The sequence below is a fragment of the Callionymus lyra genome, chromosome 2, assembly GCF_982586985.1.
Source record: "Callionymus lyra chromosome 2, fCalLyr1.hap1.1, whole genome shotgun sequence".
Taxonomy (NCBI): domain Eukaryota; kingdom Metazoa; phylum Chordata; class Actinopteri; order Syngnathiformes; family Callionymidae; genus Callionymus; species Callionymus lyra.
In genome coordinates this window covers 26,665,130-26,683,493 of record NC_141819.1, presented here as the reverse complement: position 1 = coordinate 26,683,493, position 18,364 = coordinate 26,665,130, and the positions used below count along the sequence as shown (strand labels likewise).

The 18,364-nt window shown below is 37.0% G+C and overlaps 1 protein-coding gene across 1 annotated transcript; it reads right to left on the bottom strand.

Annotated features, from left to right (window-relative positions):
• Positions 1-1,568: 1,568 nt before the first annotated feature.
• Positions 1,569-13,371, bottom strand: vstm4b (V-set and transmembrane domain containing 4b). The gene is made up of 8 exons (XM_087782883.1): positions 13,237-13,371; positions 11,043-11,450; positions 5,043-5,096; positions 4,757-4,864; positions 4,643-4,676; positions 3,718-3,842; positions 3,554-3,615; positions 1,569-2,467 (listed from the first exon to the last, which is right to left on the bottom strand). The coding sequence occupies exons 1-8, from the start codon at positions 13,286-13,288 to the stop codon at positions 2,342-2,344; spliced, it is 969 nt and encodes a 322-aa protein (XP_087639009.1). The 5' UTR covers positions 13,289-13,371; the 3' UTR covers positions 1,569-2,341.
• Between the last annotated feature and the right edge of the window lie 4,993 nt (positions 13,372-18,364).

Sequence of the window (18,364 nt, the reverse complement as noted above, 5' to 3'; positions counted from 1 at the left end):
TCTTGTGTACAAGCTTCCACACGATCCCAGAACCGTGACCAGTTTTGAGACGGTTCTTGAGAGTTGTTTCTTCACACTGAACTAAACTTAATCCACTCAGGTTCGGTGACCAGGGCGTGGATCTGGCACCAGAGTGGGGTGCAAGTATACGTTCGATAGTGGGAGTGTTTAGGGGGGAGGGAAGTAATCCGGTGCCTTTGTGTCTGGGTCTCCAGTTCACTGTAAGAAAAACAAAACCAAAAAAAAAAAAAAGGAAAAACAGTTTTCCATGTCAACTTTCGAAAAGATTGTTTTTTAAAAAAAGATATAAACATGAAAACGTTGCTTCTGCTGGTGCTCACAGACATGTGTGGAAACAAACCTCCTCTATTAAACATCTTAGGGTTAGGGTTTTGTTTTGTCTTCTTTTTCGACTCAAACGTTTCATCATAATGGGGTTTGATATTTTAACTAATTAAAAAAACTTTACCCATTTGTTTATAAGACTGTGTTATGTTAATTTTGACCTAATCAGACGTGTTTTTATGTTCAATTATTAAACCAAAAGTCTCCAGTGAGTCTTCCCAATAGTAATGCAATGTTGTGTGAGTAATAACCTCCACCAATGTGTGGCAGTCCTGCCTTTATGAGAATGGTTTATTTTCTTGTAAATATCATAAATATTGAAATGAATGTCAAGTGAAATGAGCTCCTTGGCAGAGGTATCTTTTTTTTTATAGTGAAGGGCTGATGAAGCTTCATGAAGCAGTGTCATTATTTTCAGTCCACCAAATGGCGGTCTCTGCACTATTTTCCTTTGTTTCTAACAGCTTTTCTAATAAAAAAAACACATCATTTTTAAACTGCTGGCGCCACCTACTGACCTCTAAACAACATGACACTGCTTCATGAAGCTTCATCAGCACATCTCTACTTTTTGCAGTCTACAATTTTATTAATTGATATATTTTACCTATGAATTAAATATTTACCAGCAATAGACAACATATTTTTTTTGTTTGCACTAAGTTCTTTTTTTTAATGTATTATGACAACTTTAAGCATTTTCTTTTAAAACTAGGTATTTTATTTGATTCATGATTTCTCTCTTTGTTTGATTATAGCATTTCCAGTCTTCTTCAAACATTAGGCGGTTGTTCTTGCTATCACACTTAGAGTTGAACCCCAATTTGCAGGAAATACTCATTAAATATGTCAGTTGTACTTTGAAAAGTACCTCTTTTTTTCTGTAGTTCTCTTAAATGGCCATTACGACATTTTCTCCTCATGTTTCTTGACTTCATGTAGATAAGAGTTGACCTTCAAGTCACCTCCCTCTAAACAGAGCTGTGATTGTATAGTATACATGAGTAATGCTCATATGTTATCCACTTTTTCAAACTCTTTTTCTGTGAGTTTAACAGCCTGTTAAATTGTTGTTGGCGCCAGATGAAAGCAGACGAGGGGTCTCCAGCTCGCCCCGTTGGGGGATGTTCGGGGGCTGAACCCCCCGCCTCAACATCCACTTGGTAAACTTAACCATGACGCTAAGAAAACAGAGACGAGGTTTTTTAAAGAAAAGTCTTGGTTTTATTTTACAGTAAATCCTCAGTGATTAATCATCTTGTTCATTTGATACAACAAAGTAACAGCGTCACATTCAGGAAACAAAAGTGATTTAACAGGATTATCATCGTTCCTTCCATTTATCAATGACGTCTTACATCTGCTTTCTGTGTTTTTGCAAGGTTCCTCTCAAGCTAAACATCAGGCAGCCGAAAGGGGAAGATCCTATATATGGGAGAACCAGAGGATTGGATGAAAGGAAACATGGAAGTCTCCTCTAGATTCGAAGACAAAGAGAGGACGTCACATAAGTGGCTGAAGAGGCTTCAAGTGCGCTTTGGTTGAGGAGCAACGTGGTCAGTAAGACCCAAGTTCAAGGGTCAGAAACCCCTCAGGCGGATCACAAGGTGAAGGCGAGGGTGTCTGATGTTAGGAGGGAATCACTCTCATGACCATGAGTCGATGCTAAAGAGCGTATTCAAGTACAGTCCATACTCAATAACAAAAGACAAATTAGAGACCACACTCCTAACATTAAAACTGCCGACACAGCGGTTTATCATAACAATGAAACTTAGAACTACATTTAAAAAATGCCTTTGATGAAATTGATTCCCGATAGTGGCTCTAAAACTGTTTTTTTTTAAAAGTGCAAAAACAAGAATACCTACCTCAGATCACATCACAAGAAATGTACACAAAAGTTTGCATCATTTTATCAGAACACTCCGTCTGTCCTGACACACTTGGATGTACAAAGAGTTCAACAGAAGATTTCGAGAGAGTTGTCCTGCTCTCATAGCTGCTGCTCCCCGAACAGTATCTGAGCGTAGACGGTGCCGCCCCGCGACGCCTTGCACTCGGGGAGAGGCTTCACAAGGTCCAGTTCTGCATAGGTCAGGTTCTCCTCCACGATCTTTGGCTGCAGGTTTTCAAGAAGTGGAGCAGAGGAGGAGGAGGAGGGTGGGACAGAGCAGGGGAGGATGTGGGATCAGCGGTGAGAAAATAATCAGGCAGCCGGAGGAGAAGTTTTTATGTGAGCTTCTATAAGGTTAATTACAGCACCGAGGATGCCCTACATTCACTCTGCAGGCTCCGGTTACACTTTACACAACGATTCTCTCCTGTGGATCTTCTTCATTACATCTTGTGAGCTTTAGCTCTTGTTGTGTTGGTTTGCTTGTCATAACTCTAAATATATTACATTTTCCGGTGAATCATATGATACTTGTTTTTGGATGTTTTAACTCAGAGTATAAAACCTGATGTTTTTTTGTTTTTTTTATCCAATGATTGAGACAAAAGAACACAGTAGAAAACCGCTTGTGAAACTTAAGGTTGCAATTTCAGTCTCAAATACTGCAGGATGTCAACATAATTTGTTCAAAACAATAAATGATTCTATGAAGAAACTTATTCCCGATAAACCAAACAGCTAAAGTTGCTTTTCTCAGCAATTTTCAGGAGCATTATAAAAAGGGAAGCTGCATGAAGTAGCAATTCTTGTTGTCAGGTTGACCAATAGAAATAGTAACGTGGTCTTAGACCTCTGTGCTTCATATGAAGGTATGAGTGTTTATTTGCTTCATGCTCTATTTTTTGTCCACAGCTGGGTGAATTGTGTGATCTGTGCTGCTGTGAGTGTCGACATGTTCTCACTGTGGGATTAATAAAGGCTCAACTTCTTTTCTTAACAACAGGAGTCGATAAATTACAGATAAAAATAAAGGATTTCTGATTCTGATTCTGATAAAAATGAGATAATAGGGTCCGTTGGATGAAGTGTAAAAGTGTGTGAGGTCGACCTTCCTACCGCATTTTGTTATTAAAAAGAAAAGCGTTTGTCTCGTCTTAATTCTTCATTACGAATGATGATGATATTTTTTTCAAATTGTTTAAATAATAATCAACCTTTAATGGTATGAAGCGATATATAGACACTTGTTTTGTCCTCATGTAAGCAGCTCATAAACTTACAGTGTGTTAAAAACAAAAACGATTTACTTACCAATATTAGCTTCCTCTGTGGTTTTAATAGTTTTGGTTTATGTGTTTTGTCCCTAATGGGAGCTGCAGAGAAATAAAAAAAATATTACAACATCTTATCTCAGTTATTGTGAATATTTGAGAGTGTCTGTCAAACGATGATGGCTGTTGATGTTTAATTCTTACCTTTGGCAGGGATCTCTGGTGGTAAGTCCTCTATGTAGTTTTTGCTCTTCTTCTTCCTGTATCTCCTCTGTTTTTTTGGCAGAGCGGGAGATATGCTGATCACACTGGTGACTGTTTCTCCAGAGCTGCAAATCACATCAACTTTTTCAAAACTGGCTTCATGATTTGAAAGAAATTTGCATTGATTATCTTTCAACAACGGTCACATTATCGCTAGAGATGATAACAATTGTCGTTCTGCCCTTGTGATGGACACACACATTTACTTTTACTTTAATATATTATTACGTCTACATTATATTGAAGAGCACATCTTTAATAGACAAACATTTTCCATTGATGTTTACATACATTTCTTTTGAAAAATAAAAAGGAAAACTTAGAGTATGTTGGTATGTTATAATTAGAGCAACTTCATTTTTTTTTGCGCCATAGATAAAGAATACTTTTAATACTCACAATTTCTACTCTATATTCTACAACCTTTATTATGGAAATGATTACTTAAAACCCTGCACAATAAAACCAACTATAGGTTGTATTAAATATCAGACATAGGGTTTAACATTACTGAATGAAAATGAATTTGAACTATTAAAAGAATTACGACTAGAATGTTTAATAACTGTGTAACAAAATGTATTTATTTTTAAATTAATTATTGTTGATATTTTTATCGTGATTATTCTTTAATTTTAATGCTGTTCTTTCTTTATTGGAAGAAAACATTTAATTAAAGTTTGATTTTGCAGCTAAAATCCAAATATATATATATATATAAGATATGTTCACATTATTTTTGACTTCTTTTCTCTGACAATGGATTTGTTTTTAAGATCAATTCAGACTTGGATCAGAACCTTCCAGTGCTTCCAGTACTTGTTCTAATAATAGTATATTCAATTAAATGACCACTTGTTCTCACCTGTTCTGAGGACTTTTCACCAGATAATAGTTTTCTGAAAAGAGAGAAAAGAATGTTATGAATCAGAAAAACTTAAAACTAAAGATTAAAATGTAGTTCTCAGCTGTCAATCACCTTTTAACCTGCGCTTCCTCTTGATGTACTGGCAGGTGACCGTCACGGTGAACAGACACATACACACCAGGCCTACGGAGCAGATCAGCACCGCACAAATATACAAATCTGAAAACACACATACACACATACACACACACACACACACACGTCAGTCATGACCTCCACTAAAAAAATAGTACATGTTGTGTTTATTCCAGAAATAGAAGTGCGTTCTCGGCTATTTTTGCCCGGCAAGGTCGAGACAGGGCAAGTGGACCACAGAAGAACAGACGAGAGAACCCACCTTCAAACAAGCTCCACAGGCTGTCCTTAGACGTGCTGGGCGGCGGCACATGAACTGGACAATGAGAGAGCACAGAAGTCTCAGTTGTAGTGAAGCCACATGAGTCAGGAATGTAACAGAGAAAAAAATAAATAAAACAAGGTTTATTTCATCAACCACTTTTAATTAGAAGGGCTTCGGTGTGAACTGTTGCAGTACAAGATGGTCGTGCTGATCTTAACTGGCCAATAACCAGAGTGTAATGAAATCATGGCACGAGCCGTGTGTTATTATATCGTGGGTGGGACGCAGCATGGGTTTGACATGTGAAAGGGAAGCGTTGACCACCCACCTCCTAGCAGGTGAAGCAGCCCCGAAACTGAATCACAGTATTCTGTGTTTCTACCACACACGTGTCCACCCCACACACCCACGCTGATCTCAGCAGTCCTAACATGTAATAGGAAGTGGCAGAACAACACCCAGCAATGTCCCAAAATATTTACACCCACGTCCAGTCTGATGGAAATGTTTGAGGAACAGAGAACTTAGGACTGCTTTTTATTGTCAGAAGCCAATGTGCTTTTTTTTACTTCCTCTTTTACGCTCAAAATGGTTCAAGAGACGTGATAGACTCGGATAAAAGGACAACATCATTTCAAGTAAATCCCACATAAAAGCCAAATCTAGTGACGTGTTCATGTTCTGATCCCAAGTTCTTAAAGTCTGTTTAAATGATCTTGAAAACAACTGCAAACATTTTTATAAATATTAGCTTTTATTTGCTAAATCAATCTGAGTTAAAAATGTTTTCTTTCAATAAATTAAGAAAAAAACAGCAAACAAAATAAATAATAATCACAATAAATAAATACTTTTTCTTACACATTTATTACACATTTCAATTGCCATTTTTATTTATTTAATGTAACAATATACGTCTGATATATAATTATATATAATTAAAAGAAAAACACAGCTTCAAGTGAGTTTTATCGTTGACAGTCCTAAATGGATCTTTGATAGACATTGTGAGAATTAAAAGTATTCATCAATGAACAAACTAACTACAGTTGTATCCAACAAGTTCTGATCCAAACTCGTGTTTTATTTCGATGTTGACGAAGACTCGAGTGAATACAACAAACAGTACTTTGTTCATCTGCCGTATTCTTTTGGAACCAACAAGATCCTGAACAAACCAACTCTGTGAATCCATAATGACTCAAGTCTTCCCATCACTGACTGTCCTATTCAGAGATTTACACTTTTCTAAATGAGTGAGACTTTGACTTCCGGTCCAGTAGTTCTTATCAACACCGCCATTGTTGACCATCTGCATCGAGACATTCTCACTTTTCTCTTAAATGTAGACTCGTCTCCTCCTCTGCTGCTGTATTTACATTCTCACCACAGGAGCTGCTCTGGTGCGGAGTTAAATATGTTCGTAGGAAATCCTCAAAATTTGTTTAAAGAAAGGTGTTTATTCTCAGAGTCAGCTGAATGTAGGCAGGTCACCTGACAAACTGTGCGAGAACATGGAAACACCTGGTCACCCTAGAGGTTTCCTCCCAAAGGTCTTGTTGAATGAATCTTCTCTGCTCTGGAAACTACAGCACAAGACAAATAAAGAGGAAATCTGTCTTTGTTAAGATCATAAAGGAAAGTTCAAATATTAACTAAATGCAACAGTTGACTATCCAGAGACTTAAAATAAAATAAAAAAACGGGTTTGACAAGAAACTTTTCTTTAAGCAAAAAAATACACTTTTTTTAAGCAGAAATGTGTCAGTAACCGTATATTGAGTTATTTAAGATAGAACATTTAAAATCATATAAATAAATAAATAAACCGACTTTTTTTTTAATTAAGAAAATTTAAAGGAAAATTATATTAAAAATAATTTATAGTATTAATTAAAAAAAAATGATTTTAATTAATAATAATAATTAAATAATTCAACTTTATTTCCTTCGTTTTTTATTATACTGTTAAACTTGTAAACTTTAAATAAAATCAAAACTTTTCATAAACACAATATCTTATTCAATAAATACTAAAGAATAATGAAGCAGTTTATCATTTTCAAGTTTCTATTCATGGTCCGCAGCAGAAATAGTGTTTTAAAATAACTGCTAAGGAATGTGGTATTTTATCCAAACATGAAGATACTATTTTTATGTATATCACTCAACCCCAGTCTCTTCCACTTCCTGGACCAGGAGACACCAGCGAGCTGCCCACTCGTCCGCCTGAGCAATGATTCTCCTGTTTGGAAATACTTCTCGCTCTTAAACTGACATCTTATCTTAAACTCACGTCTTATCTTACTCTTACAGTAATGTTGTAGTATTCGTCAGAGGAAGTCATGATGGAGACAAACTCAAGAGTCACTGTTTTGATTGATGTCCAGATGTTCCAGCTACTGCTCAACGATTCAGCTGGAAACACATGCATGTCAAAGCCAATGTTGGTTAATGCTGAACGCCTTCCAAGCGTAACAAGACTCTGAGAGTCCTGCTAACTTTTCCACAGCTGATCAGGATTTGTCATTTTCAAATCAACTAAAACTGTATTTGTCAGCAGTTCTAACGCTAAAGTTTAGTTGCGTCTCAGATGTCTCTAACTTTCACTGTATATAGGCCGTTTTTGTTTTTTTCGCCTTCCAATTTTCGATTCTATCTATCTAGAGCAGAGGCAGAAAGTTTGACGACATGGATCCAGTTTAGTAAGACAGTTTGTGCCGACTTCTCGTTCACATTTTCAGCTGAAACAAACAATACGCCATATCAGTCTCCAGTGTGTGACATCATGGACAACATCATGTTTGTTGCCAAAAACACTGGGAATGTGAGCAAGCAAGCAAGAAGCCAGGGACGGTCAAATAAACATGTCCTGGTTTATTGTCCCCCTCTTCATGGACCGTGATGTTCCAATTAGCATGGGACGCTATTGCGTGCCGTTTTCACTTATCAGTGGAAACCAGGGAGGAGGTTGATTATCTACCGGCTAAGAAGTCGGTTTCACTTGCTTTCTTTCTTGGTGTCCCATTTCTATTGTTCTCAGCTGAATTCAGCTACTCTTCAGGTCATTGCATTGATCTAACAGCGGGCTAGGTATCTTTAAAGCTTTCCGAACATGTCTCTGAACCTTCTACTGGCTACTACTATCTTGCCATCGTACGAACAAACAAGATACAGCGAGAAGATTTGGTTTAATTTAGACAAATAACCTGCTAAACTTGTGGTGGACTGATGAAGCTTCATGAAACAGTGCCATGTTGTATAGAGGTAAGTAGGTGGCGCTATAAAATTGATGTGATGTTTCATTAGAGCAGTTGTTCAAAACAAAGGACAATAGTGAAGAGACCGACATCTTGTGGACATTGAAAATAATGACACTGCTTTATGAAGCTTCATCAGACCAACACTAGTTATTACATAATGAAATAACTACATGTATTAAATCAAGCAATGACCCCCATATATAAGTGTTTCCTCCATTCATGGGGTACAAACTAATAAAACACAAAAAGGGAAAAGACTAAAGTAGAACATGAAGCAGGTGTGGTAGGGAATAGTAACTTGACCTTCTGGGTGTTGTATTGACAAAAGAAAATGCCAAAAGTACAACATTTGAAACAAGACTTACTTACTTGAAATTAGCAATATATATATATGTAAATTAATCACATTTCTATTATTTCTTATTTTATAATTACATGAAAGACCATCAAAGGACAGATATATCTAATATTTAAAAAAAGACATAATGTAGTGGATCAGTAGTTAAAGGGTTAAACTATGCTTAAACTATGCTTCCTCATCTTTATATAATCTATTGTTCTTCTTTTTAGATTTTAGAAACATTTTAATATAGCTTTTTCCTTCCTTTTTCTATCGTTTATGCAATCGTTTCCTCTATTTCTTTGTTTCCTCATGCATCCCAGAATATGTATCTTGAAAACTGCATATTGCATAAGACATATTTCATGAGAATAATGTAATAACATTGTTTATAATTGAACTTGATGAAAACATTTGACCGAAATGTCCCCCTTTATTAGCTCTAAAGTTTTAACTACAAATAATTTAGTTCAACTAACAACAGTGAACAAGAAAAGAAAAATATTGAAATATTGTTTGTTTGCAGTAGCTGAAAGGTTTGTTTACACAACTTAGTGAATATCATATGGACAATAAAGAGTTGCAGTTGCAGGACATGCATTATTCTTATTTCTAAAATAGAAAACAACTATAGATCGAAGAGTTCAAAAAGCCACTAAGTCGGTCCAACTTTTCTCTCCCACACGAAACACCAGCAGGATTCAATCCTGGCTCAAGTTTTACAGAACAGTAGCTTTTGGTTCAATCTGAAAATGTCGCGAGGAAAAAGTGACACTGAAGTCTTCGTCTGAATCCAGGAGATCTCAGCGTCGTTGGAGCCCAGATGTGTCATCCATTCCACTGAGTGAAGCATCTGGTGCCAGCGGCAGCTTTGAAACCTCACACTCTCGGTGCACTTTCTCCAAAACCATCAAGTAAGTCAAACCGCTGAATTCTGCCGATCCTTTCATATCTCATCCAAACCCACCATTTTTTTCTTCTCCCTGGAGCTTTTTCTCTCTGCAGAGGCCTTAACTGGAACATTGGTCACTTCTTCAAGTCATATTTTAATAAAAACTGGGTCATAACGTTTTAATGTCTTTTCAAAGATGATCACATCTACTTCAGCCACGTGGACCGGACCACCTGGTTTTCTGTCCCTCTTTTATCAGGACTTGACGTTTGTTGTGGTGAAGAGTCTCCGCCCTGGACCATTAACCGTAGAGCCAGTAAAATTCAGATCCCTGTGGATCTGTGGAGGGTCTTCAGTGAGGACCACCCAGACTAGATCACAACACCTCCGACTATAACATGATATTGTGAAGAGGGATCTCACATCTTGTTCCAAATATTGATGATTCTTTAGTTTTGAAGTCATGACTCGTAAAGAAGAAGTTTCCAGCTCTTAACCCTGATATTACGATATCGCAGTTACACCGTTTAAACAGTAGGAGGAGCCAGAAAAATATCTTAAATCACGCACCAAATTATCACCTTGCATTTCGACGACTCACACCAAAAGCTTTTTTTTTTTATAGCATTTTCGTCCGTTTGGCATTGGAATTTTATTAGGTTATTCTTATTACATTTACAACTTTATTGACACTACACAGTCACAGCACAATGTTTGTGACGGTACAGCTGATTGGACGAGTCGTCTACTAGTCAGAAAATTAACCAATGGTTTCTTTGTCGTAAGCTGGACCGGTAAATGGTTTCATTTTTGGCCCAAAAACAAATATGTTTCAGGTATCCCTTGTGTCAAGGTGAACAACCTCACTGTCTTGCAGAAAAACATATGCAGAAAACCCAGGACTCTGGGTCACCTTGACCCTGAGACACTACAAGGCTTAGAATCTCCTCATTAAACTGTGTTTAGTGAAGCAGATATGAAGTAATGTCATGAACTAAAAGGGATTTATCATTCCAAAATACTGTTTTATTTTCTGAATTCACAGACGCACTTTACTTTTATAACTCATTTTCTGCCTGATCAATCAAATTAGTGGATAAAATCACAAGACCTTGATTTGCTTTAGTTCTTCTTATTTTCAAAGTTCTGAGATAGAACATCAAGGTTGCTAAAACATTTCCAAACTACAACAAATGGAAAAATGAACATTATTAAACCTCCAAATGACAATAAAATGTTTCTTTAAAACCAGAAAAATCAACGTCATGTTATTTTGCTCCAAATAAATTATTTAAGTAATTTCCCCAAGGGCTCAATAAGTTTCTAGTTGAGTATTGGATTTAAAACCTAAAAATTGGAGTCAAATAAAAATGGTCTTTGTAGTGGGTACTGGTCAGAGCTTTTCATACTCCTATAACATGATATATCATCTAATTATAGTGGATGGCTGTGTCACTCCTAACTCCCTATAGATGCTTCACACACAAACACAAAGTCCTCACCTTTGAGCTCCGTCGCAGCAGAGCAGTTGGACGAAGCCTTCCACCGGTCCTGGTGCTTTTTGAACTCCTGCACCCGACAGACGTAGAGCCCCTGGTCGTCCTCCGCCACGTTCAAAACGACCAGGTCGAAGATCTTCCCTTGTTTCACCACGTTCAGCTTGAACTTCGGCCAGGAGAAACTCTTGGTGTAGTTCCCGTAGAAGCGCGCCTTCCTCATGTTGACGCGAGCGATGAGGAGCTCGTCCTCCGGCCGGTCCAGACCCGCCGGCAGGAAAGTCCACTTCACCACCGGCAGGGCGGCGTTGCGGCGCCGCTGCGACACGACGCAAGAGAGAGTGACGTTTTGACCTTGTTTAGCCACGGTGAAGGGGGAGGAAGAGATGGTGACATTGATGGCCAGAGACAAACCTGTGGGAGATGGAAGTTTTACAACATTTATAACCAGCTTCTCCAGCTAACAGAGGATTCTAAACAACAAACACCTTCTCACATGACCTCGGATAACTCTTCTAAGGAGGGTTTAATCATGATGTGTAATCTTTCCAACCTGTTCTAGGTTTTCTCCAAGAGCCTCCTCTCAGCTAGGCTCACCCAGAACAACCCCCAATATAGCCTATATCGACCACAGGTATCTTGTTTCACGGCCCTTGCTATTTATTTTGCCACTAACCACGGCTCATGACCAGGAGAGAAGAGGAACGTAGACGCCAGGGCAGGTCTGACGAAGCTTCAAGAAACAGTGTCATTATTTTCAGAATCCACTAGATGGCGGTCTCTGCACTATTTTCCTATGTTTTGAAAAACTGCACTGATGAAACATCACATCATTTTTAAACTGATGGCGCCACCTACTGACCTCTAAACAACATGACACTGCTTCATGAAGCTTCATCATCCGATCACTAGTAGATTGATTGTCATTAGTTCCAAAAAGAAACAGATTACTCTGAAAATAATTCAAATACTGACCTCTAAACAACATGACACTGTTTCATGAAGCTTCATCATCCGATCACTAGTAGATTGATCGTCATTAGTTCCAAAAAGAAACAGATTACTCTGAAAATAATTCAAACCACTAGTCGACATGACGTGAGTAGAAAATGAGTAAAATTTGAATTAATCATACAGAAACCCCCAATAAGATTAAAAAATCAATTTACTTGAAGAGTGTTTGATAGTGGAGGACCAACACATAATCAAATAAGACGAATGAAGATTTTTTTGCCGCTTGTGTCATCGAATTTGACACTCCTGTTCTAGGACTACGACTTAATACTGACCTGTTTCTTTCCAAGAGCAGTTTATCTGAGCTGCATCCTCCCCTCACTCTTGAGACTTTAACACACTGACCTGAGTCCCACCAATGACCCCAGAAGAGGCCAAACCCAAAATATTAGTATTTCTAGTTGATTTTTAGAATGAATTATATATAAAGTTGTTGTTTTTTGTCTTTCCCAGCATCACATCAATGGTACACAACATTTCCAGATAAATATTTTGGGGTTCACTCTCATTCTCAAGTTTAAAAACCTTGAAACATATTAGGATCCCTGTTTTTGAAATTTGTTTCTAAGTTATTTAACCTGTATCCTTATTAAATAAGATAAAGATAGACTTCTTCAGTATAGCCTCAAACAATGTTGCATTAGACAAACAGAAGTGAGATCTGGTCTGGACAACATATCTAGTTTTAATATAAAAAACACACAAGTACTTTTGGCAAATGCAATATAAGTCTCAGATTATTATCCTGCAGCTTTATTTTTCCCAACTGTTGATTTTGTCAATGAACACCCCAGTGTGGGAGGAATATTAGATGATGTGTATCAATGCGTGGGTTGAATGACAATGTAGCTACTTATCTCTTTCTCTCCTATGGTCCAGCACTGAGAAGCTTCAGGCTCCACTTCAACTTTAAACATGTCTTGGTTTTGTCTTTAATTTCACTTCTAAAATGTGGAGCCTGCATGTGAATGATGTGGAGATACAACTCAGAACTTTAACTTTTGAACCTCTAATTTTCACTTTTATCTTTTCAAACACACAGTTGCATATCTGTCACTGCACACAACACAAACACAGTCACTCTCGCCATCACTTCAACTCTCTCCCTCCTCAACCCCCAGATGTTCTGCTGAAACTTCTGACCTAACTTTCGATCAATCTACTGAAGATATGGACAGTGTCTCACCTCCGAGAATGGCTGGAGTCAGAAAAGCGAAGACCACAGAGCAGATCTTCATTTTCCACCACAGCAGCCTCCATAAACGTAAATGCCTCTGAATAAAGGAGCTGCCGAGTTTCCTCCTCCTCTTCTCTTTTTCCCCTCGACACGACGCTGTAATATGAAACATGAAGACACTCGGCCTCCACTCAGAACCTCCCCGAGCCCTCCCCCATCTGGTCACACACGCTCAGAAGAAAACACATTTGGTGGACCCTCTCACACATAAACATGTGCACGTTGAGCACACAGAAAGGTGACGCACACTCACACACACACACACACACACACACACGCTTCTTCTGGCAAGTGAGTGGGAAATGTAATTTCCTGCTCAGGATGGGGGGAGTCTGTTGTGCAGATTGACGCCGTGCAAATCACACTTCCAGCTGTGGTGAGGAGTGGGCGTACACACACACATACACACACACACACACACACACACACACACACACACACACACACACACACACACACACACCTAGACACACACACACATGCAGAAGGGAAGGTGTTCTGTGAAAGTTCAACCCAGAAGTTTCCACATTAATACACTCAAATATGACAAAGGAGATGAATATTTAAAAAAAAAAACTTTACTGAAAAGTCATGGATACACATGATTTATCATGACGCTAACTATGACAAATTGTTGGTTTTGGGTCCAGTTTTGAAAGCTTTTCTGTCATTCTTGACAACTATATCGATGGTGTGTGTTTTGACCTTCACTGCTTCACATGCAATCTCAATGATTTATCAACCATGATGAACCATTTTAACATGTTAACATTTTAAAATAATACATTTAACTTGTGATATTTCTTTCTTAATTAAATTTTAATTTGTTACTTTTGTGTCCCTGTAAAATCCCGTTTATATTTTCTCGTATTTTTCTCATTTATTATATCTTCAAGCGATTTAAAAGTGGGTTTTTACCTCTGTAAAAATTATTTGGGGCAAATTGATGTCCCACGATGTTAAGCTCGAATAAATAGCGCCCTCCAGCGGTGACATCTGTTCTCACCTGTCTGGTATGTAGATCAGGACATTAAAACACCCACTGGAACGACAAATATATATTTTTTAAGTGAGTCTTATCTTAAGACTCTTAGTTTTATGAGACATTTATTTCAAGTCACTTTTAATTTGAGAGAGTTTGTTACAAACAAGTGTTGGAGAAAACGTGAGCCAGTAAAACGTGTTCACCGTGAAGGCGTCCTTTAAATCACCGGGGTGACCTTTGACATCTCGTGTCGGAGGAAATATGCACCACTGGACGCTCTGGTTGCTTCAGGAAGTAAGTTAAGAAGCAGCTGACTGCATGGAGTTGCACTCACAGGTTATTTGTTGACTTTTATAAAAAATAATGTGGTCATAACCTGAGTTAGTTTCATTTGTTTTTAGTCGGTTCTTTTTTCTTTTAGTTGGAATAATAAAGAAAGGTATGACAGCATATTCGATGCTTCGGAATGATTATTTAACCTTTAACCTTTTTAATATTATAACTCAAGTGTTGTTTATGTCTCTAGAAATCTCACATAATTAAAAACAAATACTTGTTTCGTGCTGAAATGATATAATACAAAATAAAACGTTATTACTATTGCACAAACATTACCTAAAGAAAATATATATATACATTTAATCTCATAATACACATGTGAAATTACAGCAACAAAAGTATCAAAAAATCTTCTCATTTTAATTAACATTTTTCTGTAACAATGTATTATTTATTTACCTCCACTGTTGACTGGAATAATTTACACAAAATACTTATACTTATACTTTATATATATATTTATACAAAATGTGCGAATTTTAGGCTGATTTTATGATGTTATACAAAAAATATAAATACAAAATTGAAATCATAAATGAATAAGAGAGTCCTTGTAGTGAAATGATTTATTTCGCAACGTGTTCACACGCTGTGAAAGAAGAACCCCTCAGTCATGCTATCACGCTCGTTTCTTCAAATTCACTTGCATCACTCGTGTTTCGTAATTTGAATCCTTGAACATCCACAAATCCCTGGTCACTGTGAGTCAACAGTTTTCAGTGAGTCCAACAAATAATAAACACAACTTTTGAAAAGCTTGAAGTCCATGAATCTTAAATATGTGTTGAAAAAAAACCCATGCGTTTCTGTGTTTTCAGTGAGATTAGAATGTCATCATTATTCAAAGTAGCAATAATTAAATGTCGTTATGTATGATTTATCTTTTCATTTTAAGCTTGACTTTGAACTGCTGTGAATCCAACTATATTTCAATGCTAGCAAAGCTAAGCAAATTCAATTTGTATATTGAAAGATTGAATTCATCTTTCTTGAATTTAATTAGTTGTTTTGCCTTTGAATAAGAAAAACTATTAAAAATAATTATTTTTAATTTCTTACCCCTTGTGTTGTCTCTGGGTCAAGGTAAACATATTTTTGGAAGCCAGTTCACTTTGATCCAGTGACAAGGGATACATCAAACAAATTTGTTTCCGGGCCTACTGGTCACCATGACCCAGAGACACCACAAGGTATACCTCAAACATATTTTTTTCCTGGCCTTCAGGTCACCATGACCCAGATACAACACAAAGGATACCACAAACACATTCGTTTTCAAGCCTTTGGGCCATCTTGACCTTGAGATAAGACAAGGGTTCATTTAATTACGTTTTTTCACACGTAGAGTTTGATATTCCAATTTCAATAATTCCAATTTCCAATTCCGATTCAATATAACTGCTGGTATTATACAGTAGAGCCACCAGACAAAGCTTCTTGAACTTTCAGCCAATCATGCGACACATAGCCGATCAGGTGACAAAACACCGAAGCACTGGCGCGTCAATTCAGGTATTTTCCTGACTTGTGGCCTCCACTGGCCAGACTCCAGTGGCAGATGAAGTGTCCGTTGACCAGGGTGTGACCTCTTACGTAAGATAAATGGAAAACAGAATCACTCTTACATCCAAACATACAATTCTAAAATAAAAAATATGATATATCCTAATTTTTCTTTCTGCCAAAGGATCTATTTAAATTCATATATTTTGTTTTTAATTGTTTCCATAATGAAGTCCAGACCAGTGTATTTTTCGTCCTATAATTCGGAATCATTTATCTGATGGCAGAAATTTTATTGGTAGAAATACAACATGATTCTATACACTTGCGGTTATAATAACAAATTGAGCAACATACAGAAAAAAAACTGAATAAAAATAATAATAAACAAAAAAAACACAGATATCTGTGTTAAGTAAAGATTTTTACCTTCTTTTTTTTCAAGTTTTCTTAAATAAAATTCATATCTTTTTTAAACAAATGTATGTATAACCAGCTCATTAATGACTGTTGGGTTGATTCAACACAGACTTGAAATACAGAGTTCCAGGAGCCGTCAAACTGTCATGTGAGTGTCAGTCCGAACAAAGACTGGACTCTGGTCAGCCTGCATAGTTTTGGGGTTTGAATAAAAAAAAATTATATAATATTTTGCAAGTTGTGTCAACATTAAAAAACAAACACATACAAAAAGAGTAAAGCAAATATGAATTAGATGATATAAAGGCCAGGATTTGGAAATGAAGGGAGGAAAGTAATTCGAGAAAAATATTATTTTTTAAATCAAAAATTACTTTCTACAAAGTACTTCCTGGTCTCTCATCTTCAAAGCACAGCAACAATAACAAGCATCAAACAAAAAACAATCATCACTTTCTGGATTTATTATTAATTAATTATATGGATACTTTGAAACATAGACATACTTGTCTTTGTTACTCAAGAGATGACCTGCTGTCACTGAAGTCAATGGCAACCTAATTTCCCGAAGGAGATCTCCAGAGGGATTCATAAATTCAATCTCATCCAATTTAGAGTCAATTTAATCTCATCATAGCTTGTTAAACTGAAGTTTAAAAGCATAACTTTATACGATTTATCTCTTGTCTGGTGATAGTGTAAGCATCACTCCATGATGACAGAATACTTGTGTTACAACTCACAATAAAACAACGTTTTAGTATTTATTGATAGATGCTGTACTGTAGCAAAAACCTTTAAGAAGGATGTTGACAGAACCACAGTCCTGATGATGGCTCCGAGATCCAGAGAGAACAGTTGACAAGTTGATACAGAGACGGGTTCTTCAAATTACTTTTTGCCTCTGCAGAAGCAGATACTTGTAACCTAAACAATAAAATAATAAAATGTCATGGAAAAAAATCCTGTGATACAGACACATGAATATACATTTTCCCTTGAGGGTGTGAAGCAGGTTGAAGCAATATAAAAATAATCTTTCAGTTTAATGTTTTCTATTTGCGTACTATTAGCTTTGATTATATAGTTAAAATGGGAATTATTTCCACCCTAGTAAAACCAAACAAAACCCCTAAAACAATGAACAACAAAATATAAATTAAATTTGCATCAAAGACATTTAGAAAAATAAATACTGAAGGAGATTTTTAGAAGATACAAAACTGTGAAAATTCTGTAAAAAATAAGGGCTTGAAAAAGTAATATTTGAGCTACATAATTCAAAATCTTCCCCTGAAGAATGACAGGAAGAAAATGAGCATTTTCACATTAATTAAAGGGATTAGTTAGCGTACTGCCGTTCTGGCCTTTTTGGCCTTTGTGCATTATTAAGGCAAAAAACTGAAAATCTTAGTCCAGACTCAGATCAGTTCATGGCGGTCATTTTGAGCCCAATACGATCTCTATAGAAACACTATAGCACGCGTGTGAGGGTAACAAGCTGACCCTTCATTAATGTAGATTTAAGAATAAAAGTGATGATTTCCAGGGTCTCCGTCGCTAAGTCAGTGGGTCAACATCTCAAATCTGACCTCACCCTCTGACTTCCTGTGACTCACGAAGGGTAACAAGTCAACAATTCCTTGGATCTGCCTGATGTCACGGCAACAACAGCTGCTTCGGTCCCGTCGGCTACACACACTCGCACACGTCGCACACACAAAGTGGGGTCGTCGAAAGCCCCGACAAGTTCACGAGCCTCGCTCCAAACAATCGGTCATGTGAAGCAGACGATTTCTGCACCTATGATGTTGCGCAGCTTAAGAGGAG